Source organism: Larimichthys crocea, chromosome VIII (assembly GCF_000972845.2).
Source record: "Larimichthys crocea isolate SSNF chromosome VIII, L_crocea_2.0, whole genome shotgun sequence".
In the NCBI taxonomy this organism is placed as follows: Eukaryota; Metazoa; Chordata; class Actinopteri; family Sciaenidae; genus Larimichthys; species Larimichthys crocea.
This window is the reverse complement of record NC_040018.1, coordinates 16,325,875-16,350,135: the sequence shown is the minus strand read 5'-3', so window position 1 is coordinate 16,350,135 and position 24,261 is coordinate 16,325,875. Positions and strand designations below refer to the sequence as shown.

General features: G+C 39.4%; 1 protein-coding gene across 3 annotated transcripts; it reads right to left on the bottom strand.

The window, feature by feature from the left end:
* Window positions 1–4,629: 4,629 nt before the first annotated feature.
* On the bottom strand, window positions 4,630–24,255 carry wt1b (WT1 transcription factor b). 3 transcript variants are annotated; one of them, XM_027281442.1, is made up of 11 exons: window positions 24,161–24,255; window positions 23,691–23,964; window positions 13,429–13,898; window positions 11,396–11,518; window positions 10,451–10,550; window positions 9,093–9,173; window positions 8,485–8,593; window positions 8,211–8,358; window positions 7,886–7,975; window positions 7,055–7,147; window positions 4,630–6,877 (listed from the first exon to the last, which is right to left on the bottom strand). In XM_027281442.1, the coding sequence occupies exons 3-11, from the start codon at window positions 13,835–13,837 to the stop codon at window positions 6,756–6,758; spliced, it is 1,275 nt and encodes a 424-aa protein (XP_027137243.1). In that variant the 5' UTR covers window positions 13,838–13,898; window positions 23,691–23,964; window positions 24,161–24,255; the 3' UTR covers window positions 4,630–6,755. The 3 variants fall into 3 exon arrangements, with proteins under 3 accessions (XP_027137243.1, XP_010740198.1, XP_010740189.1); XM_010741896.3 differs by lacking the exons at window positions 23,691–23,964; window positions 24,161–24,255 and having other exon boundaries at window positions 7,064–7,147; window positions 13,429–14,166; XM_010741887.3 differs by lacking the exons at window positions 23,691–23,964; window positions 24,161–24,255 and having other exon boundaries at window positions 13,429–14,164.
* Window positions 24,256–24,261: the final 6 nt, after the last annotated feature.

Sequence of the window (24,261 nt, the reverse complement as noted above, 5' to 3'; positions counted from 1 at the left end):
ATTTATATAGATTCTTTTGACTTGGGTCTGGTTAAAATAACTTTGCAAGAGGGCAACATGACACTGACAATGTAGAAATAGATTACCAAATTCTGGCTTGGCTCCACTTGTATCCTATAAGTCAAATTTCTTTACAGATGAATTCCTTTTTCGTTCATCTGACAAAAAGCTCCAGGTCTGAGTATAAATCAAAGTGAAGGTGTTGCCTGTAGTGACATTTGAAGTTTTGTTTTTTATAATGTCTATTAGATAATCTAATGGTGGCTCTCATGCCTTGCTAAAGAGTGTGGGGTCAGTCTTGCATCATACATTTGAATAATTGGGAGGCCTACAACACTAAGTAGCTCAATGTACTTCCTCCAAATAGCATATGAGGTTTGTCATGTGTCAGAGTGCATCTGTGCTTCTGGGCCAATGTGTGAGTGGAGGTGGATGAGTGTAAGTGATGCACAGAAATGTAAAAGAACCAAATGTGTGTTTGCCTGAGCAAGTTGGGGGCACATGGACTATGTGTGCAGCCTGCCTCGCGGTCATGTTTAACAGGCTGCCCCTCCTGTTTATGATAGGTTCCTAATCATTCACACTGGGGGAGTGTGTGTACAGTAATGCCTTCAGACAGCTCTCATATGAGTGTCTGTGTAGATCAACCCCTCTCCACTGAAAATAATGAGCCCTCTGGGTGAGAACAGGGTGGAGTCAGTGGGAGAGGAGGGTCATAAAGTGTAGAATATTAATGTCTGAGTCTATAAGCCCCCCCATCCTGTATAATTTTCACTTAGTCTTGTCCACCAGCAGTCTACTTTAAAGAGCTTTTTTTCATAGCACACTTCTATTTCCATATTAGCAATTAACAGCAGCAAGCCAAAAATGACTACTACAATTAAACTGCCTGCATAACAAACTATACAGTCCATCCAGCCCCCCTCAATTCCCCTACTCCCCTGACTCTTATCATTATGATGCCCTATTTTTCATCTGAATATATCTGCACTGCCTCATCTTCATCTTTTATCTCTTGTGTTTGTTCCTTGTATCCTGTTTTTTTGTAGCCCTGGGTGATGATCTTTGGGGTGTCTGACCCATCCTGTGCTGAAGCTTTCATAACAGACTTTGTACCCATTATATAATAACATGCATAATAGCAAAAAAAAAAAAAAAAAAAAGAAAAAAAAAAAAAAAAAAAAAAAAAGAGTACAATATCTGTTTATTATCAAGCCATTTAGAAACAGAAAACATTGTTTGTTTTACCAAGCTGAATGGGAACTTTATGTGATTCTTCACCTTGACATGACAGCTCGTGGGAAAGACTTTTTCTTTCTTGTCTTCATTAGAGGTCAAATCAGTTTTACCGCTGAAACTGCAGTGAATGAGACAAATACTGCACACAGAAGATTCCTTTATGGCATGCAACTTTTAGAACACTAACATTACTATACTGTATTACCATCACAATTAGTTGTATTACTTCTTTGTATGCTCATAATTGTATATAGTTATATAAGGTCATGTCCTTTGTATTTCGTCTGAAAATTTTACAGTTTTGCCAACCTAAAGGAGTAAATTGACAGTCAAAAACATGCACATGGAGGATATCTTACATGCTATTCTAGTTATGTCAATGGTTGTGTCATGCACCAAGTGCCTAGCCCACATGAACAAAATATACTGTTTGCAGAGGTGAAACATGAACAGAACTTCTCACATCACATTTCTAACAAAGAACCTTCCCTCCTAAAACAAAGCTAAAGTTTTTTATTTATATTAAATAAATTATATTAAAATAAAATGCGGATGAGGATGGATGAAATACACACACACACACACACATACATATATATATATATATACATATATATATATATATATGCATGGAAAATATTATTTAACAGTTGAAATAAAGCAATAGAGCAATTATAATAGCATATGTATAGACCCTCTTTCCTCTGTGTGGTCTTCCACACTTGGACCTCAGGTTTTCTAATCTGCTGGCTACAGCCTCGATGATACACAGACCATCCCTTCTGTGTTTATGCAGGTTGTGTGATTGTATATGCGTGTCATGTGAATGTAGGCTAATTCAGCGCCTCGCATGTTTCTACTTTTGGACAATGAAGCTTGAAGGAATCCATCAATCTTTCATGTCATCTTAGATGAAGTGGTTATCCCTCCTTGTCTCCCACCACAGGACTCTACTCCTCCTAGTGGTGACGAGACAGAACAAGAGGCAACCTCCACTCTTTTTAACAAACTGCACTCGTGCTCGTCTATCATCATGAGTTTTTATGTGCCCATCAACGCAGTGTAGATAGGGAATCGGCCATTAATGACTACACAATTAAAGAGAAAGCTTTAAAGAGCAATACATTTCAATTTAGGAACCATAAACCTAGTGAGTTGGTAACTAATTGTAAGTGCCTCTGGAGTAATGGGAGCCCTTTGAACTGAGGTCAGGATGACTCAACATCAGTTTCAAACAGCTTTTACGTGGCTGCTTCGCTGCTTTAGTCACCCACTCATTCTGACATATCTTTTATGATAGAGAGAAACTTTTCAAGTGGTTAATTAAAAGACGGGCAAAGTGGCCCACAGTGGAGTTGTTTTGGAGTTCATGACAGTGAGGGTGGTGTTATCCCAGAGAGACTGATATCTTTGGACAAAATGCCTCTCTCGCTCCATTTGTCAACATTTGTCTCTGTTCCTGTCTCTGGTCCTCTCTCCTCATGTCCCAGCATCTGGATACCTTTGGGATGGAGGGGAGGAGAGGGGAGGCCTTGTTTCATCCCTTCCATCCCACTATTCCCCAGGGGGCTTGGGGTTGGTTTGTGATCTTGTGTCTCACATGATAGAGACACATCTAATCCTGTTAGGCATTAATATCTTACAGCGGAATAGAAGAGACAGCAGGAGGGAGAAGAGAGGAGAAGATGAAAGACAAGGATGGTTGAGGAGAGAGGGGAATATTTAAAAGGCTCTATCTGCCTCTGTTTGTTGGACCACATATTGGTTTTGAGTATACGATGTATATGTGTGTGTTTCTGTTTCTGTGCCTGTGTACACCTCATGGGATCTTCCCGGCTGCTGCCTGCATATCTGACAGACTCCTCTCAAGGTGTTTTCCCCTTGCTGTCTTTCTATATCTGCTCCCTGAGTGAGAAAGTTTACCCTCTAGGCCCCATCTGAGCTCCAGGCCCCCCAAGGCCTCTGCATTCCCAAAGCTCCTACACACCGGAGCCCCTCAGGCTCCCTGTTATACCACAGGGAATACCCCCAAGAACCCCTAGGCCCCTCAGACTGTGGAGCAGCAGCTCTGCACAAGAGAGCTAGCCCGAGGGAAGGAGGGGGTTGCTGTCTGGGAATACAACTGAGAACATGCTTCACTTAACATTTGAACAGTCCCTGACAGCGCCTCCTGTTGGTGCAGCATTGTTTTGCATGCAGTCCTCCTTGTAACCCCATTAAGTTTCCTCTCTGGGGCCTTGACCTTGTTAACAATCCCTCTGGGCTCATAAAGGCTTCTGTGTGCTACATGTTCATTGACCTTTCCTGTACCCGGAGGTTAAATAACGTCTTTTTGGCCCACAGCAGGAACTTTGTAGCGATGGATGCACCTGGAACTTTACTGATTGACATAATGAAAAATAATAACACTCCATGGTAACCAAATACTGGGAAGACTCATTATTTAAAACTCTAAAACATGACGAAAGTAAAAGTTGGAACTGCCATACATGTAATGAACTCTGCTTGTTTATTTCATTGTGTCAATGAGGTTATATCACACACGCATTCAAAAAGAAACCTTTTTGGGGCATTGCACGTGGATATGAAGGCTGTGAAGCTAGCAGGCCTGCTGTCCTACAGATGTCTTGGGCTGTGTGTTACCAGGTGTACGTCACCTGAGATTACCCACGCTGACACCCCTTAAAGGCAAACAGCCAGCAGTACAGCTGAGGGGGCATCTGGTGGCGTGTGCGCATGTGAGTGTGTGTACATCTGCGTAGATATGTGTGCTCATGCATTCAGATTGGTGGTAGCGTTTGGCAGAATGGGAGTGCAGAAATCAGATATTACACTTCCCTCCCACTATCTCAATCAAAAACTTTCACTCAATCAATTTAAAGATAGATCAGGTAGATCGATGTAGGACTCTGTAGGTCAGTGTCTCTTTGAGTGTGATAATGATGTCAGGACGTTTAAAGCACGGGTTCCTCACGCTCTACACAGCCTTTGCGGTCTCCAGTTAGGAATGAACTGGAGTGAGTAAAATGTTCAACTCTGCTGTCCCTCTGATCTTTCTCTGCTTCCTGGCACCCCTGCAGAGAGAGAACAAAGAGAAGCACTTCTTAATCAAAGTGCATTGGATTAAGAAGCAGGAAAAGAACAGAACATCACAGAGATACGATCTCGCAGCCATTAAGTGGATTGGAAAAACAACCTGAATAACCACTTCAAATGAGCAGTCTGTGACCCTGAAATAGGAGAGCGGCATTTTAATCTTTCTGTTAGTTATCGAGATCTGCTGTGGAAATGAAACAAGCAGTGCAAGAGAAGCTGTGAGTGCAGTAATTTACATGTAATCAGGATTAGGCCATCAGATTACAGAAAATAAGTAACTATAATCAGCCCAGATTATATTTGAAAAATGTGTATTTACATTATAGTTACATTGTCAAGGGTGACTTGATTATATTTTGATTACATTTATAAAATATGGCAGTTTTAAACATTCTTAAACTTTTTTTCCATGATAACCAATGCTCTATTAACCCTCGGGGGTCTATAGATATTGAAAGGGGAATGTGGTCAGTTTCATGTTATTCAGTACTGCAATGCCCACACAGACTCTGAATGGTTGACAGACTCAACCCAAGGCCTCATGGGATTGCCAGTGGATGGTTAACAACCATGCTAACAATAACAACAACAACAACAACAACAACAACAACAACAATAGTTTTCAACAATGAATGAAAGACGGAAGACATTTGGTCTTATTTGGTACTGGTAACCGTAAATATTGAACATACAAAATAAAAATGTTTTTTTCATGAAAATAAAAAAAAGAAAAGAAGACCGGAAAGGGAATGAAATGTTTTGTCCCTGCATCCATTTCTTGAATATAAGTTTATAATATTTTTATTGTTCGTAATCCAAAAGTATTCTGATTAGATTATATTTTTTGTAATCCAATGGATTATGTTACTGATACAAAAAACGGCATTTTATTTGCACCGAGTTATTGACCACATTTCAAACTGATCCAACACTGTGTGTGTACATGCTGCATGTGTGTTTCCGTTGAGCAGGCTGAGTGAATGCCTTCAGAAAATGTGTGCTGTGGTTTCCATGTGTGAACATGTAGCCGACAGCTAAATATATCATGCTTGTATGTGCGTGTTTACATTGCTTTTCCAGGTATGTGACATAATTAGCCCATGGAACCATACAACAGCTCTTCCTTCCCACATTGAGTCATATTTTATTAAAATACCTGCAGCTGATTCACCTCATCCCTCATAGACTTGCACAGTAGCATGACACACAACTCCATCCACATCATGTATATTTAATGGACCCGGGGACACACCACTCAACACTGTTTTTTCCTTTTGTGAATTTTAACATATTTACTTTGACCAGTAAGTACCACTAAGGCCAAGACTGAAGTGGACACAGATTATATAAAGACTGAGAAGTGTGAGCAGTATTAAAAGTTCAGGCACACTGTGTTGGACTGGAAAGGCTGATACTGCCATCATGTGGCCGAAGAATGTAAAATGCCATTCCTATAGTGGAGGCTGTTATTTACAATCAGGATGTAAGTGTGTGTGCTTTTGTGTGTGAGCATTATGGGGCCCAGTCTATGCATTAGGGGGCAGTCAGTGGAGTACAGCCAGCTGACACTGAGGTATGTGTCTTTTCTAATGAGATTTACCGGGCTCCAGATGTTCCTACTTATGAAGATGTGTGTCGGAGATTTAGGAGGGTGAGACCTGCACCCTGTCAGAGTCACAGTGGGGCGCTGTTTTACTGTCTGTCAACCCCCCCCTCCACCTCCAATCACCCCACCACCACCATTCATAGGTGGCCCCTTAACCTGACAACACCAGCACCTCTTCTTTCTCTCTTAGACAAAAGCGCACACACTGTTAGCCTTGACAACGATGTAAATCAACATTTTATAAACTTTCAAAAACGTAGAAAATACAAAAGGAATGTCTAGAACGGTTGGCAAATACTCCACATATATACAAAGCAATTTGGTGAGTGTCATGAATACTGTACGAATACGTTTCTCTGTGTTCAACTTGGACAAAAAAAGATATATTGTCCATTTCCTAAATCCAGTTTACATTGTCCAGCACATTTTCAAGGTGACAATCTTAACAATACAACAAAAGAAGCCAGTGCAAGTGTACTAATATATCCAAAATAGTGTACCAATGTTTTCATCATCTCACATAAAAAAAAAAATCTTCTTCTTGGCTCAGAATCACCGTTGCGTTGTACCCTCTCAGTCTGAGTTTTAATGTCAGATAACCAAAGGAGTGCTGGTTGAGGTGCATCATGAAGATCTCCAGGATCATCGGAGTCTCTCGACATCAGCTGGCTGAGGGAGGCATCAGCTGTGCCCACCACCTCAGCGAGTCTGGCAAGGCACCATAACCGCTGACCCGGCTCCAGCATCTTTCTCTACTATCTGGCACACCATATTGTCACCTTCCTCTTCGTCGTCCTCCTCCTCCTCTTGCTGCTCAGATGGCAGGCTGCAGCTTGGTCAGGTTCCTCTGGTGCATGCTGTGGTGGCGCATCAGCTCGTCAGAGCGGGCAAACTTCTTCTGACAGTTGGACCAGCGGCAGGTAAAGGGCTTCTCACCTGACAAGGAGGGGACAAACAAGGAAAAAGAAAAGAAATTGTTGCTTTAGAGTGAATTCACCTCTTGGAATGTAAGCCTGCGTTTGAATGTATGTAAATTAAAGGCAGTTAGACCATCTTAACACAAAAACGTCACTGGGAGAAGAATGGAGTGGTAGAAAATAAAGGTATACGCACTTGTTTTACCTGTATGAGTCCGAGTGTGTGTCTTAAGATGATCTGACCGTGAAAACTTTCTCTGACAAGTCTCGCACTGAAAGGGCTTCACTCCTACACAGAGTTGCAAACGGTTGTTGTGGAGACAGAAATGAGAAGAGGGACAAACGTTTACATTAAAAATATAAATTATTGATATCGGTTCCTTTTAGTGAACCAATAGAAGGAAAATCAATAATCTTGAGAATTTATTAAACATGTCTAGTTCTTTATGTTGAGTCATATATTTGAACAAATAAAAGCTGCAGCAGACTCCTTGTTCCAACGCCCAAATTTCTATATTAACAGCACCATGCATTAATCGTCTCTTAGGTTTCAGAGAGAAGACATAATTTGTGGTATTAAGCAGAGAAGTGAGAAGGGGAACTGAAACCGTAGCCAGGATATTATAAATAATGAGGTTAAGATTTCAAAAACACACAAACATTCAGCTAAAATGTTTCAGTTGTTTGGATTTGTCATACTTTCATTCAGTCACAATTATTAGTAATTTTACATCTTAAAGCCTGCTTCATGGCCTTCTCTACACTGTTTTTTTTAAACATTAACGTTTAAATGTTTGAATTTTTAAAAAGTATTTATTTATTTATGTAGTAACCTAAAAGTATTCAAATTAAAATAGTTTTAAAACACTTGAAACACACTGTATATATATATATATACTATATATACTTATACTGTAGAACTCCCTCAAGGTTTCAATAACCTCTTAAATCTTCTCACAGAAACACTGAGATTATCTGTGTTCTCAATGGTAGCAACAGAGGGAACTCATACAGTAGCTTAGTGTACCTGTGTGCCGGCGCTGGTGCCTCTTTAACTGGTCTGAGCGAGAAAATCTGCGGCCACAGTCTGTGACATCACACTGGTAAGGCTTCTCTCCTGCAAAAAACAAAAACAAAACAAAAACATCATCATCATCATCATCACCCATATGCATATTTTCTCATGTGTGCCATAACCATGTGAAAATTAGGCAAATTATTTACCTTTTATTACCCTTTATATGACTAGATGTTATTTATCTGGGGGAGGTAGATGTCCTATTTTATCTTTTTTAAACAGAACATTAACAGCCTGTCTAAATTTCTCACTGTTTGAGGTCACATCATCTCACCTGTGTGTTTGCGGCCGTGCATCTGCAGATGTGATAGTTTGAAGTATCTCTTGCTGCAGCCAGGATGAGCACATACAAATGGCCGCTTTTCACTGGCCTCTGATGATCTTACTACTGGTGGTGCAATACTAGGTACCCGACAGACATCCTGGAAAAAATAGAGGAAGGAGAGGACAGCGGGCTTTATATTAGACAAGTTTACTTTGTCTATTTATTTACTGTATGTCTTGTGAATGTATGTTTGGTACTTGCATGTGTGTTAACTTTAACTGACCTGAAGTCCTCTGAAGACGCCATGTGTGTGTATGTGGTACTGGGCACTGAGAAGCATGGGTGGAGGAGGGGCTGTGGGGTCACTCTCATAGCTGGTTGAATGTCCAGTGCTGGGCAGGAGTAAAATTGTAAATGAATTTAAACAGACAGATACAGTAGGTAGAAAAGGTTTGTGCCAGACTGTATTCATCCGGTCCAAATTAAAACAGTCAAGAGTATAAAGCCACAATAAAGCCAAAAATGAGTTCAAAAAGAGTTCAATCCTCCACAGCACACACACACTTTTGAGCCATCACTACTGCATAGCTATCTTAAACAGGACTTAACTCTAAAACTAAGCCTGTGAAGAAGTAAGGACTAGTCCCCACTTTAGAAAAACAACAAATTAATCTTTAAAACAGAAGACTGCGGCCAAACACACACACACACACACACATACACATATGACACATATGAATATGCTCCTCTCCACTTCCTGATTTCCCTAGGCAGTAGGCCAACAGCCATCTGGTCAAATTCTCCTCTTCCTCCTCCTCTGCACCACCAGAAATACTGGTCATGACTGGAGAATACAGCCTGTTAATCTAACAGAACTAAAAGAAGGCTCACCTCTTCATGGTAGACGCCAGGGTGTTCACTTGGTTCCATGCTACACAATCCAGCTGAGACGCCATTTGGTACAGGTTATCACTGAGTGAAACATACAGTGCAGTCATTAACATTATGGTAAAAAAAAAAAAGGTTATCTCTGAGGTTATAACAGATTAATACTGTAAACGCCTTTTCTTTATTAATTACACATTTTGGGGAAATCCTGAAATTACAAAAGACAGACATTATTTCCTACTTCCTGTCATTTCTCCTTCCTTGTATGGCTAATGAAGACGTTTCATTCGAGGGGGGGGGGTCCAAATGGTTCGCTTATTAACACATCCTGTCCACCCACCACACTCCTCACTGGCTTCATTAAAAAACATGGGCTCTGAGCCATTCTTTACCTTGGCAGATCACACTAGTGCACACACACACACACACACACACACACTTGGAGATGTGGTTGTGCACTCTGCGGGGGTGAGTGCCTCCGTGCCTAGTACACCATGGACCAGAGCATGACATCACTCTGTCCTCAGTATCATTAAAGGCGGGAACTAGTTCTGGGGGAATTCTGGACGGCATTCCTTGAGAAGTCCTTGAGGGAAGGATCGTGATGGCTCGCTAATCAGCTCTGAACTATGTTAAACTGTGGAAAGACTCACTGATATCTGACATATATTCACAGTGTGTATGTGAGAGAGCGTGTGTGTGCGTGTCTCTGTTTGTTTGAGGGTTTCCAGTTCATGCCATAAGCTGTAACAAACAGCAAAGTCTTCCCTTCTCTTATCAACTGCTGTTCCAGTATTTGGGTTGCACATGTTCCTTCTCTAGAACAACATCGCAGGGCGGCATTCAAAGAATTTGATCCTAATTTACCCCGTGAGATGTTCTGCATTAAAATGAAAACAAGCTGAAAACATATTCAGAGGTTAAAATAAGAAGATTCCCAGCTTTACCTACTCCACCCCCCACGCTTTCACTTTCCCTGAACTTGTCTCTTTTACTTTTCTCCTCATTTTTCCTCAGGGTGGATTCAGACACATCAGCAGCAGATCATTCACTGTTTGTTTTGGCCTGCTGAGCACCAGTGGGCAGCACTTAACCTCAGAACAAATTAAGAACCACAATCCAGACAGTGCAGAGGCAGATACAGGGCTTAACTTTGGATCAGAGAGAGTTCACACTTGTAAAAAAAAATTAACAGCGAGTGAGCAAGCCTCATGCAGCGTTAGTGGAAAGAATCTGACATTAATTGATGAGCGAGGGAGCTGAAAACCTTTGGGAAGAGTGGAATTGTAGCAAAAGGGAATTCAAGGTAGCAGGAGTCAAATAAAGCAACAATAAGTGCATGTAGGAGCAAATAATTGTACCTATTGTAGTTTCTCAGCAGCAGAGCTTGGCTGCTCGGACAGGATTCTGAAGGATTGTGGCAACCAAACATGGGAGGAGGCGCCGAGTACTGCTGGTCAACTGAATATAAAAAGATAGAAAAGTTGCTTCAAAATACGTCTGCAGCCAACAATTATTTACATTCATATCATCGTTTAATCTGCCAGTTATTTTTATCGTTAATTTAAAAAAAAATTATAATTCACAGCCTTATTCCAGACATTCAAATCGCAAACTGCTTCATCCAACCTACACTCCAAAACACAAGAAATTATCATAGAAGACTAGAAAAACATCTAATATTCACATTTGAAAAGCAATAAGCAGTGAAAACTTGATAAATTATCAAAGATTTTGTGATTAATGTTTTTTGAAATGGTTTCTGCTTCATCTATAGAAAGTTTCTGGTTGTCTGGCTGCCCTTCAGCAGCTTATTAAGGTGGAAACTTTCCCAAGACATGGTATAAAAATGTTTGTATTCTTCCATCACAAAACGCATTCATCTTCACCTATAAAAAATATACCCTTATGCACACTTTTGTTTGCATGACTGCACGGACGCACAGCTCTTCTTCTCAAAGAGAGAACGGGTCAATCAGAAACAGTGGTCCTTTTCAGGTTCATATAGTATATTGGTCCCCAGACAGTTTTTGACATTCCAGCAGAGTCACATAAAGCTGTTTCCTCAAGTTATCATTTCCAGAGTCATTAACCATACGTATGCTTAAAGAGCGAGAGGGAGAGTGTGTTTATGTATGCCTGCGTATATGAATGTGCGTGCAGACAGAGATGAAGGAAAAAGGATAATAGCGATTCTGTTGTGATAAGAAAAATAACGGGTTACTTATATAACCTTGCTGTGACATGACAGCCTCCCGGTCTGTGAAGTAAATTTAGTGAAAACACTTCAGGATGCAGACAGCTACCTATGTTGTTTGGTGGTGACAGCGTGTCCTCGTGTTTGAAGGACAGGCTGGAGAGCTGAGGGGTGTGGTGAGACGGAGTGTGACCATAACTGGGGTTGCTGTCTAAACCCACTGCTCCATAACCTGAAAAGAGAAAACAAAAAGAGAAGCAAAGGGAAGTTAAAATGATCTTATTTGCCTGGTCAACTCATTAGATTTCCTTCTCGTAAATGAATGTAACATTCTGAAGCTTTGCTGGTCAGTTATCTGAATCCCCCTGGTACCGTAGTAGCTTTTAGTCCCTGGCAGTCTTACTACAGAGAGACATTCATTAAACTACTAAATCCTCTTTCCTTGTACCATGTTCTTTTTCCCCCCCATCTATCTTTGGCCTTGTGGTTGCAATATTTATGGCAGGTGGAAAAAAAAATTTGGCAAACGCAGCACAGACGGACTGAGATGAGCTACTGTAAAATATGCTCAGTAAAAAAAAAAAAAAAACAAGGCTGAGAAATGATGAACTGCATGCATGCTAACTGAATTAGTTAAAAATAGCAAAACGTGGTAACAATATGTTGTTGCATCTATTAGTGAAATTATTTGAATGTAATACAATAGGGTAGATAAAAAGTTAAAGAATGTTACATTCGAGAAAACTATGTGGAAATGCTGATTAAACCTGTGTGCAGCGTTTACATTATTTCACGTACACATATAGCTGCCTATATCCTGAGTCAGGTCTGAGAGAGATGTTGAAAAGTTTCTGAAGAAATGACTCATATGACTCTCTTACTTCAATTCCTGAACCCCAGCCCCAACAGACACAAGTTATCACTTCACAGGAAAACAGAAAATGCAGTTTGAGGTTTAAGATTCTAGTTAAATAAGAGTTTAAATCCAGATGTTCTGATTTTGAACAACAAAATCTGCTTAAAGAAATACTTCTGAATGAATATCTTAACCCAATACATTTTTTCAATGAATTTCATTGCTGGTCTGCTGATTGTGGTCAAAGGACTTAAAGAAAACACGGCATCAGTAAGAGTAAGTGTCCAAATCCTCAAAAAATAAAATAAAATAAATAATCAAAACTCTAAAGTGCAAAACTTCAAGGTCATTTATTCACAATCATTTGATGAGTTTTGTATCCTATCCTTTGATGATTTTATTGAATTCACTGGATGGATTAAGCTTCTTGTATGACTACTGCAACATTTACTTTGGCATTTTAACAGGCAATTATTGTTCATATACAGTATGTATCTATTATCTATATATATCTATTATATATATCATATATATATATATATATATATATATTTTAAACTTCCTTGAAACATATGCATTACAGGGTTAATGATAACCAGTACTGATGGGTTGTTTTGAGCCAGTATTAGTGATATTTTTTCACTGTTGTTGGTGTTAGATGAGCTTGTTTGTATAGTAAAGCAAATTAGTTTTACAAAATGATGTATGACATTCAAAACTTAGTGTACACATATATTAACAATATGTAAGAAATAGTGACTTGCACATTTAAAAAGAGTTAGAATAGATTTAATGTATGATTTTGGGTATTGCACTTGACATATGAAAAATAAAGTTATACTATTATGCAGACCTGGTGAAACCTTATGAATGGTCTTCCTAATTATCTGTTCTGAATTATGAATTCAGCACACTGATGCCTTAACAGCTGCTGTGACTCTGCCAGTGAAAACCAAACTGAAAAGCCCTGTAAACACCAGTGCAAAAGAAATGTTAAAGATCTCTGCCAGAGCATTGCCAGGAAGCTGTCAAGCATATTCCTGACATGGGACAGAATGACCCAGTACAGCACATAACATCCTGCTTAGACACAGCACTGTTGATAATCCCTAACTATGGCGTTACATCATGAACACATACAGCAGGAAATGTGAAAAACACCAGACTGTAATATAACCTCAATTTTATTGACTTGTGTGTGAAAACAATTGCTTCTCACAGTCTCTATACATAACATTAAGCTGATGAGTTAAGACAGAGGTGGGGTTGGTATTGAGCATTCTTACCCTGGTTCCTGTGTGTAGGAGGACTGTCCATACAGCTGGGCAGGTAGGTTCCGTTGGGAAACATCCTTGGTTGATTTGGAGTCGGCTCTCCGAAGGCCCCAACTCGACAGGGGCCTGAGCCTGTAAACTGGCCTGAGAAGTGCACTGTGAAGGCCCCGAGTCCACAGTGAGGGTCCTCTATTGGGTCGGTGGTACCCCAACCTGGTTCCTGCTTGATGAGGGAGTGGTGGGAGGAAAGGGAGCTGTAGGGAGAGCCAGGGTGGAGGTCCAGCAGTTGGGTCCACTGGCCACCACCAACAGACATCCCACAGCCACCACCAGCTCCCGGTAGGGATGGCACAGGAGGTGCTGGAGGTAAGAGGGTCAGATCTCGAACATCCGACATGGCTCCATACGGTTCAGTCAGCATTGTTGAAGGCGGTTTGAGACAGTCCAAAGAAGGAGTGATGTTATTCCAGTAGAAGACACAACTGGGAGATCAAAAAAATCACACAGTAATTAACTCCTGAAAGTTTAACAGAAACAATGAGCATGGAGCGAACTCTTCTGCAGAACATCAGTGATCATGATACACTAAAGGAGCCATCGTTCCATATACATCAAAGAATTAGCGATGAAAATTTGGATGCCAAATCTCCTGGGTATCTGCAATGGGATTGGAGTCTATGAGGTTAACAGTGCCTTGTCCCTCTGTCTCTATAATGTCTGACTTTCCTTACTCTCCTGAAGGCTCAAATACTGCATAACTCATTGAATGGGGGAGGAGCAAGGGAGGCTGAGAAGAAGATGACTCCCTTGCTATGGCCCGGCCAGCAGAGACTGCACTTCTCAGTAAATTATGACTAACGTGACATTTGCATGAGTGGCTGTTGTAATTCATTTGTTGTTTGTTGTAATGTTTATGTTAACGTGTATGAATTGGTGTGTACAAGAGGGAGAGACCTGTTTTTATTTGTTTGTTTGTTTTTTTTTCAGAAAATGACTGTGCTGACTAAAAGGATATGAGTATCAGTAAGTAAAACAGCAGCTGGGAAAAGTCCTGATCCTACACATTAAAATTGTAATTAAGTGTTATCATGGCTCAAACTTCCATTTCCTGTGTGTGTGTGCACATCAGAAAAGGTTGGATATTGGAACAGAAACTGAGTAAAAGTGACAAAGACTCTAAAGTGACAAACAAGAGATTTCAACAAAAGCAAAACTTAAATGTTTTGTCAACCGTACACAACTGACATCAGCCTCCTTTCAGACATTCATCATCAACTCTTCTGACTCATCTGTTTTCTGAAACATATCATTTGGACGAGGCCTTGAATTTGTACTAATGTGTTTATTCCAGTGTGTATTTTATTCAGTATATCAAAGGCATTTTTTTTTCAGTGACATGTTCAATAAAGGCAGTGCTGGACTCAGTCACAATTCATTAATATACAGATTAATTCATTATAACTCAAAATCTAGAAATGGAAAAACATGCAGAAAATGTGCTCTGAATTGTCCCATTTTGGAAAGAGTAGTGGTTTGCTAAAAGCAGCACACATAAACTGCATGGCCTTGGAGCAAAGCCACATCACACAAAAGGATAATTATTTATTAGTTGAGGAGAGGGGGAGTGTGTGTGTGTGCGTGCGCGCGTGTGTGTATGTGTGTGTGTGTGTGTGTGTGTGTGTGTGTGTATTAGGAGATAGAGGTTTTGACCTTAATTCAAGCTTAACTCAAATGTGGAACTACACAGGAATGCAGTAAGTTGGAATATACCTATAAATTCAAGACAGCTGCTGTGGATCTTTAAACATTATTATATTTGTCAGATCAGCAGTCTGGTTCTTCCTTTCCCTAGAAACTTGAAACAGTGACAATGTGTTACACATCAGCGGTTATAAAAAAGTTCTAGTGTGCTACATTCAGTGGAGCATAACAATTAGATACTACTGAAATGTTGATTACTGCAGAATCCACCACATCCCTTCTTGAAGTCTTTACTTCACTTAATGTGGCCAATCATTAAGTTAATTTCAAGTTCAATCTTTTACTCCAGACCAGAGGACAGGAATAAGAAAAAAAAATAAAATTCGAACTGTTTGTTAATTCAAATGACTTTCTTCACCGCTGAACTAATAACTAATGGCCTGTTGGACATGTTTACCATTTACACCAGAACATGGTGCATTAGTTTTACAAGGTGATTTCATTTGTTTTATGATATCTTAAACTCATTTTGGGATAACATTAAAAATGCAACGCAAATGAGATAGAAGATCAGGCATGAGGCTGTAAAGTGAGTGTTTTAGCCAGTTCCTGTCATCACCATCTGGAATATTAGTCTAGGAATCCAGTAAACGTCAGTGACCCCTAACTCAACTTAAAGAGAAATGGTGGGTGGGTGGGGGGAGGGACACTAGAAATGGGCAAAGAGACAGAGAAAAAGATACAAAAGGACAGAGAGAGTGTCATACTCATCCACTGTCACTAAAAGGGTGATGAAATCAGCCAGTAAACTGCTGAAATGGCGTTAGCGGAGGCTACTGTGTTGTCAGTCATCGTTGCACAATGTCACCGATGTATCCTCCAATAATGACTGTTTTGGTGACCTTTATTTTTGAAAGTTCAGTTGAAGGAATGCTTGCAGCCCTACAGATACTGAAATGTTTACTGTACTGATTACCATGTTATTGGATAGTGTACATTCAGGATACTGGCGCAAAACAAGTAGTCTTGACCAGATCTAGTCAACAATAGATATGGACAAACATTCCATTCATGTTAAATTACACATGGGCCTAGAAACTGTCCAACAGTTTTCCTTAATCTGATTTCCAAAGAAGCTTGCTGGCAGCTTAACCCTTCTAGGAGTGTCAATTTTCCCAGTTTTTGCAAAACAAATAAATATATAACAATCTTAAAGTCCAAGCGTATCAGATAACATCCATTACAATACAAACTAAACACAGATTCATCTGGGTGGTTTGTGGTCATGAACAAGATAAAGTGCTCTCTGACTCTATTCTTGGAAATAAACGAGTCCAAAGGCAGACTCGTGCCCCTGTGGAACACCCAGACAGTGCGGATGTCCACGTAGCTGACTTCAAAATAGTAGCAAAGAAAATTAATTTCTCCCACAACAATTTGAAAACCCATCTGTGGTCCACCCACGACAAACAAACACAACCTAAAATAATGTACTGCATGAACAAAAGGTTGTAGCACAATTAAAAGAATCTTGCCAAAGAATCTGTAAAAGAAAGAAAGAAAGAAAGAAAGAAAGTGCCTGTGAGCCAAGGCAAATGTCGGTTGTGCCTTCCCCAGTGGAGTCTTTAGAAGGGATTCATCAAAGATGACGGGACCGGGAGAAAACAACCCTTTCAGCCCCTATGACGGATGGTAGTCCCCAAATACACCCATTCTTTCAGATCAATCTCTGGTTAACTCAGGGTTTAAAACAACATCACTGTGCGGAGGAAGGGAAATGGTCAATACTGCCTCTGACCCTTAACCAGAAATACACAAGGCTCTAACTTTCTACAGCATAACGAGTAGGGGGATATTTGAGAAGAGTTTGTTCCAGCCAGAGAGACTTTGATAAACTAGACAGGTATGTGACCTGGACAAATGACAAAGATTTTTTTTTTCCATTTTAATAAACATCTGTATTTATGCTACTGCATCTGAAGATAGTTTATTAAGCTGTCTTTTTTAATCCAGAGTACTGGTGATTTAAAATGACATTTAGAGTATTAAATCAGCATTAAAATCAGAATTTAAATTAGTATCAAAATTGCATCTGACATGTGATATAAACAGCCTGCAGGAGAGGACAGCTAAAACCAAGCAGGTGTTATTTTAATGTGCTGACAGTCGCATAAAAAAGGCTCAGTCCTTCACATTTGTGTGGGCATGGAAAAAACTGATAACAAATATAACAGCAGTGTGTTATAACGTTTCATCATTTCCCCCCTATCAGCCAGTCATCTGTAGGAAATGGTTACAATTTAAAATAAAACTCGGCTAGAACAATATTCCTCTGTCCTCCTTCATTACTTTCCCAGAGCACTATTTGGTAGTGTGTGACAGCCAGGCTACTGCTGTTTGAGATACAATCTGAACACACTGGTCCTCATCACTCATTTCTTTATACACTTATGGATACATTTGGAAACATTTACATTATAATGAACTTTAAACAGCACAAACGTCATTCCCCTTCCTTGTAACCCAGATGACAAATAACAATCGCCAGTTTTTAATTTTCTCTCGTATCATCTCTGAGCACTTCAAAGTGTTGCATATCAGAGTGAAGATAAGAAACAAAGAAGAGAGATCTGTGGGAGAGTGAGCGATGCCATGGTTCATGTGTCAGACACAACACTGGTCTTGTGATCTTTCACACACCCGTTCTCTTCTTCTTGTTGATGTTCACCTTTCCCCTCTATCACCAAACCCAAGAACACCTCCCTCTCTTTTTCATATGCATAAACATTTAACGCTGGACGCTCCTGGATCAAATGCTTTATTTACCTGATGTTTAAATCAAGGATTGCAAACACTTGGATCAAACTGAAGAACTACTGCATACTAGCAGTCTTTAACAAAATGGCAGAAAATATTCAAAATCTTTGATATAGTATTGTCAACAAATCCCAAGGATGTAAACTTTTAAAAACACATCATAAACATTAACTTTCATTAAAAATAAAAAAACTTTGCACAGTTTTGCACTTTAGTTTTTAGCAAATACTACTCAATTATAAGTACATATTTAACTTAATATTACTTACTTAAGATACATTTTGTACGCTAGTGAGTAATTATGATAGCAGAATTGTGCCATAATCTACCAGGATGCCTCTGCAATGGGTGATTAAAATTGCCATAATCACACATCTTCAGTGATATCAGTGCAGTGAGGTACCTGCATACTAAAAAACAATAACCAATACCCAGCTGCAGCCTGTTTACATAAGTTAAGTATCCACTGACATACCACCAACCTACAGATGCAGACTCCCCAACTCATCCTCTCTGCACTCCACTGTAAACAAATAAATGAACTTCTAGTATGCCATGCATACTTTCTCCTATACATGTATACGTATATACATATATAATTAACTGAATATATAGTTTATATTATTCTATTTTAAAATATTTGTATATACTGTATGTTCTGTGTGTGTAGCATGGACTGACATTTCATTGCACAACCCTGGGTTGTAAAATGACAAATAAATTAACCTTGATACCTTGACTCAAAATGAACTACAGTAATATTGTAATGAAGGTACATGTCAACCAGCCAAATCGTGTGGCTTAATTATGTATTTTTAAAATTGTATTTGGGCATCACGATGTATTATTATTATTTTTTTTGCTGACAGGATCAATTTCTTGCCTGATTTGTTTGTTGACAATAAAGTATCTAAATATTCTGAGCGAGCACAATTGTTGGACATTTGATATTTTGAGTTTACATCAATATGCGATTAAACTGTCAGCTAAAGTTTAAGAGCAATTAAAATTGTGTTTATATGCATGGATATTTGTGTTTACTAATGTTGTAATGTTGTAATGCAGGGTTGAGCTTTTACAAATCAAAGATGAATATATAGTAGTTCATAGCAGTCACAGTTTGTCTTTCAAAAACATGCATAAAGCTGTATAAATTAAAACATTTAAACAAGGCTATAAATTATTACAGTACATCTCGCTCATGGACTTAGCTATGAATTCAGTGGTGGACGGTCATAATCATATTGTAGAGTGCAGTCACTGGGCAATGTATGATTTTTCGTTTATCAAACTAAACAGCAAATGCAGGAATAGCTGAAGGATGAATGAATGTCGGAAAAAAAATACACAGACGTACGCTTTTAAAAATAAGATAAATGTTTAAAATGTGTTCTGCTGAACAAATTATGTCTCATCCCCACAGGTGTCTGTGTGTCAGCATCAAGGCCAGACTTTATCACTTCTTTACAGTAAACCACAGCCTCTTCTACGCTGTCACACCCTAGCAGCTGTGGTCAGTCGTGAGTAGTCATCAGAAAACATTTCTAGATATCTCTAGCGGTTAATGTCTGTTGTCTCATTCTGAGACAAGTTTACAGGATGACAGGATGAGGTATGTGCACGATGATGGGAAAATATACTGCAATTATGTAACTATGACCACACAAGTCTTGACTTTAGGGAAATACCACTTTATAGAAATTTCTCAAAATCAGGAAGTTTTGTTTTTGTACTGGAAAGCTATAGATTAGTTGTTACTGCTGGTAATGCTGATTATTATTTAGTAAATTTAATAGAATAGGAAAAATAATTTATTTCAAGCACATTCTAACTTTTGTGAGAAAGAAAACAGTCGTCTTGTCTCTGAGCAACTTATTTCAATATTTGGAAAGTTTTACCAGTTGTCTGTTCTCTTTCAACATCATATCTATCAGCGCTAATGAACAGTATCTCAGAAGCAAAGGGTCACACAGTTTAACATGCCTCTAATTAGTATTTCTGAGATCTGGAATGTATAGCTTCAAGCCAAATATTGTGCAATGTTTCCCCAATTGAAACAAATTGATTCTTTGTACGACTGTGCATTTTAAACTCTTATTGCTCCTCCTATCCTGTGAGTGTGTTTATATTAAACAAGACAAGAGACCACTCCATCATTAACGGAGCTCCAGTTTTACAGCAGTGACTCAATCTATCCAGAAAGAAACGGCAGAATTACGTTTTTATTTTTGTTTTTTTGCTGCTGCTGCTGCTGCTGCCATTAGGTTGAAACAGAGCACACACATTCCACATAGGGGGATTAATGACCTCAGATAGCTCAACACCACAAACGCAAACTCGCTTTGATTGATTGCTGCAGTCTTTGGTGTGATATGATGCTGGTCATTAAGTGATATGGCAAGATAACAGTGGTATTTCACGTACCAACCATCGCTGCAGATCGCTAGCTACAGTACTGCCAAGTCAGCAACATCTAGGAGGCTGATAAAAGAACAAACTCATTCTAATTGAATGAACAAAAGAAATAGTATGTGAATTCATTTAACTAGGATGGAGGTGAGTAGCTGTGCTGCCTGATTGACGATCTGGTGGTAGAGGAGCTAAGGGGTCACAGAGACTCAACACAGTAGACCATAAGCATAAGCATTCAGTAAGGTGAATGTACACGGCATATGCACATGGTATGACCTTTTTGACTGGGGGTCTTGTTAAAGCTGCATAAATTAACTTGTAGCCAGTAGGGGGCAGAAAACACACTGATGGATACAAATACACAACATCACTGGCTAATGAAGATTTCATACGTTTACATCCAGTAGATACAGAGCAACATTAGCATTCATATAGTTTCTGACCACCTGAGAAATGTACTTAAAATATTCAATCTTCATTTAGCTCTGGTTTGTTCTGGCACTTTAATTTACTGGTTGCTCTACTCTGTTGGCCAGCTACTGACTAAATATGGTCTGCCAGTTGGTGTGGGCACAGTACAACTGGTTTATCGTCACCGTGTCACCGTTGGTCAGGCCCAAACCATTTGCAAGTCATAAAACAATGAGCTACAAAACAAAGAGGCTATAGCAAGTTTGTTTTGATGCTTGCAGCCTGAGGAGTTATTCATGGCTGCAACTATGTAAACATTTTCATAATCAATTAATCAATTATTTAATTGAATTTTAGTATTTTCTTGTTTAAGTAATTAATTAAATGGTCTATAAAATGTCAAAAAGTTCACAAAGCCTATGGTGATGATATTAAATTTCATGTTTTGTCCAACCAACAGAAGATATCAAAAGATAGTCCATTTACAATTACATGTACCAAAGACAGAGAATATGGAACTAGGAAATGTTCGGCAGTTTTGTCTAAAATATTACCTTCTCAACAATGAATCAAGTATGAAATTACATTCCAATTACTTTTCAGTAGTCTAACTAATCAGTTAACTGACTAAGCATCTCAGCTGTAGAGTTACTGAGCGTAATATAAAGAGGTAAAAGTGGGGAAAGTGACAATAGGATAATGGTTTGTAAAGATAAAATCATGGATAATGACAGAAGTTTCTCCCTTTTAACATAATATAACAACTGCTTTATAGTACTGAACTAGCTACTATAAATAAGTGTTTATTGGCTCAAATCTTACCGTATATGAAAGCTGAGCTGAGATATGATGTTGAACAAGTCATTAACAGCGGTTAAGCAGCTTGTGCTGTAACTGTTGGATGACAGTCATGCATGCATATTAACAAAACAGCATGTAAAGGGTTCATAAAATATCTCTGTAGTTGTGGGGGCTCCACATGATTTTGCATGCCTGGGACCATTGTGGACTCTGGACTCGTCTCTGTTTAATATATTGGCTTTGTTTGTTTATTTGTTTCTTGTATTTGTGTGTGTGTGCGGGAAGGGCGGGTGAGTCAGCTTATAAGTAATTAAGAATCTATTTGCCCCACCTAGGGAAGCAGGGAAGTTACTCATGCGATGCACTCTGACAAGGTCACTGGCTGATAGATGAGCCTGAGCAAGGGGATTTTTCCGAGATTGTGAAGGCAAGCAGAACTGTGGGAACCAGACAATTAGTGGGTGGAAGGTAGGTAGCCATGTTGGATGATGACCATGAGACTGGCTTACATGGATACTCACCACTTGGCTAGTTGACAGAGAGAGAGCAGACACCTGGGCTCAACTAACTCTTAACACACAGTCATTTATCTTTGAGGGGGCTGAGCAGGCAATTTGCCAGCCGTTTAGGAAGAGCATGTGCTATTTCCAATCAAACAAACATGGATGGGGTCAGTATAGACATATTGACAAGGCAAATATTTCAGAGGTGATTTGTTCTACAAATAAACATCAATAGATATTCATTTCGGATTATCTGTAGTAAGCTTTTGTCTTATGCATTCCCTAGATTTTACTATAAGGTTAAGCAAATATAGAAACAGGATCATACACCATCACACATGCTGACAGACATATTTGTTTAACACAATATACAGTACGTGTCTATCAAAACGTAGTGTGTGTTTTTATTACAGAGAACTATTTGCAAGTGAAAAAAAATAAAAGTCCTCAATTTAGAGTTACGTAATTTACATAAAAAATGGAGTGGAGCTGTTGCAACAAGTCTCGGAAAATAGAAAAAGTTCAGTAAAGAGGAGAGAAGTGGTGAGAAAATTGATGATTAATCATGAAAAATGATTTAACATAGAACATACATTTGTAACGCAATGTCAAATGAAATTAGTTTACTTTTGCAATATCTGTAATGATTTCACAACCTTAAGGGAACCAAAAAAAAAAAAAAAAAGCAGAATGACTAACGTTCTACATACATACCAACATAAAACATCCAATCAGACATGAGTAAAAAAGTGTCAGAAAACATGGCTGATCTCTGCTGCTAGATTGCTTCTACATTTTGTGAAGACTACATTGCCAAGCTGGATTTAGAATGACATAAAACAGACTAAATCTTAGTTTAATAGTTGTACCAGGTACAGTCTCCTTGGAGTTAAAAGGTTTTACTGCAGTCCAACATCCATTGCTATTTTTGGGACATTCTGTCATGCATATTATAAAGGCTATTAAGCATCATAACACACTGTGGCATTTTAAAGACCTTTTAAAGAAGACAAAAACAATGTCTCAAATGCACCTGGAGCTTCAAAGCCCCCAAAACTCTTATTTTGGACTTGAAATACACCAGGCACTTGACAACAGCTGTTAATCAGATAATGAAAACCTCACAGTTACACAAGCACACTTGTGGAGAAGCAGCTATAAATTCTTTGCAGTGACAGCGTACGAGGGCAGGGAGAGATTGAGGGTGGGATTTGGTACCAGGCACTTGCCTTCCCAATAGAATGACGCATCATACCAGCACTATGGTGAAACACTCTATCAGCCAGTTCCTCTTAGCAGACTATTTTAAGGCATCTACCCTGCTGAATACAACTTGCTTGGTTCCCTAACAGTAACTGTGGGTTTATGGAACAAGCAGGCTTTCTAAGAATAATGACACATGGCATGATTTGTCCTCTATAGTCCAGAAATCCCGCAAATACACTTTTTTTTGTGTGTGTGTGTGTGTGTGTGTGTGTGACTGATGAACTGATGAGCTGTAGGGAAGCTTGACACTCCACAACAGCCTCACTTTGGGACACAGCTCACAACACCTCAAACATTCGTAACCTGACCTACATAGTTTTAGTTTGAACTCTTCCTCCACTTACCCTCTTCACCTCAACTCACCTCAATCACCAAGTGACCTGCCATGGTACCAATACGCAGGATCCCATTTGGTACAGAGCGCACCCATAGGTCAGCAGGGGTACGGTGGAAGAGTGCTGCCCTCTGACACCGATAGTGTTTCCGGGTTGGAAAGCTCTGGGTCAAGGCCTGCCATGGTGGTCCATTCAGATGGGCCTGCAGCTCAATCAGATAACCTCTTATGGGGATGAGGTTCATCGCTGTAAATCTCATCCAAGACATCCAGGGTTAATCCCCCCAAAGAGGAGATTGATATCTGGATAAGAGAGAATGAAAGAGTAAGATGTGGTGGTGGAAGTCTGGTTGACTGATAAAAATTTAGGAGGTCATCTGACCTCTGAAGGAAGGTGGATGCACAAGCTGAAGCTATGCAGCACACACAGAGAGGTATTTCAGTCCAATAATTCATGTGCATTATAGTGGGCCATTTTTTTTTTTATTATTACACATACTCTTGGACAATGTAGGGGAGAGGGTCTCATCACAATCAGCCATGAGACATCCCTCCACGGCGCTTCAGGCTGAGTTACTGCGTCTTTAACAGCATGACCCG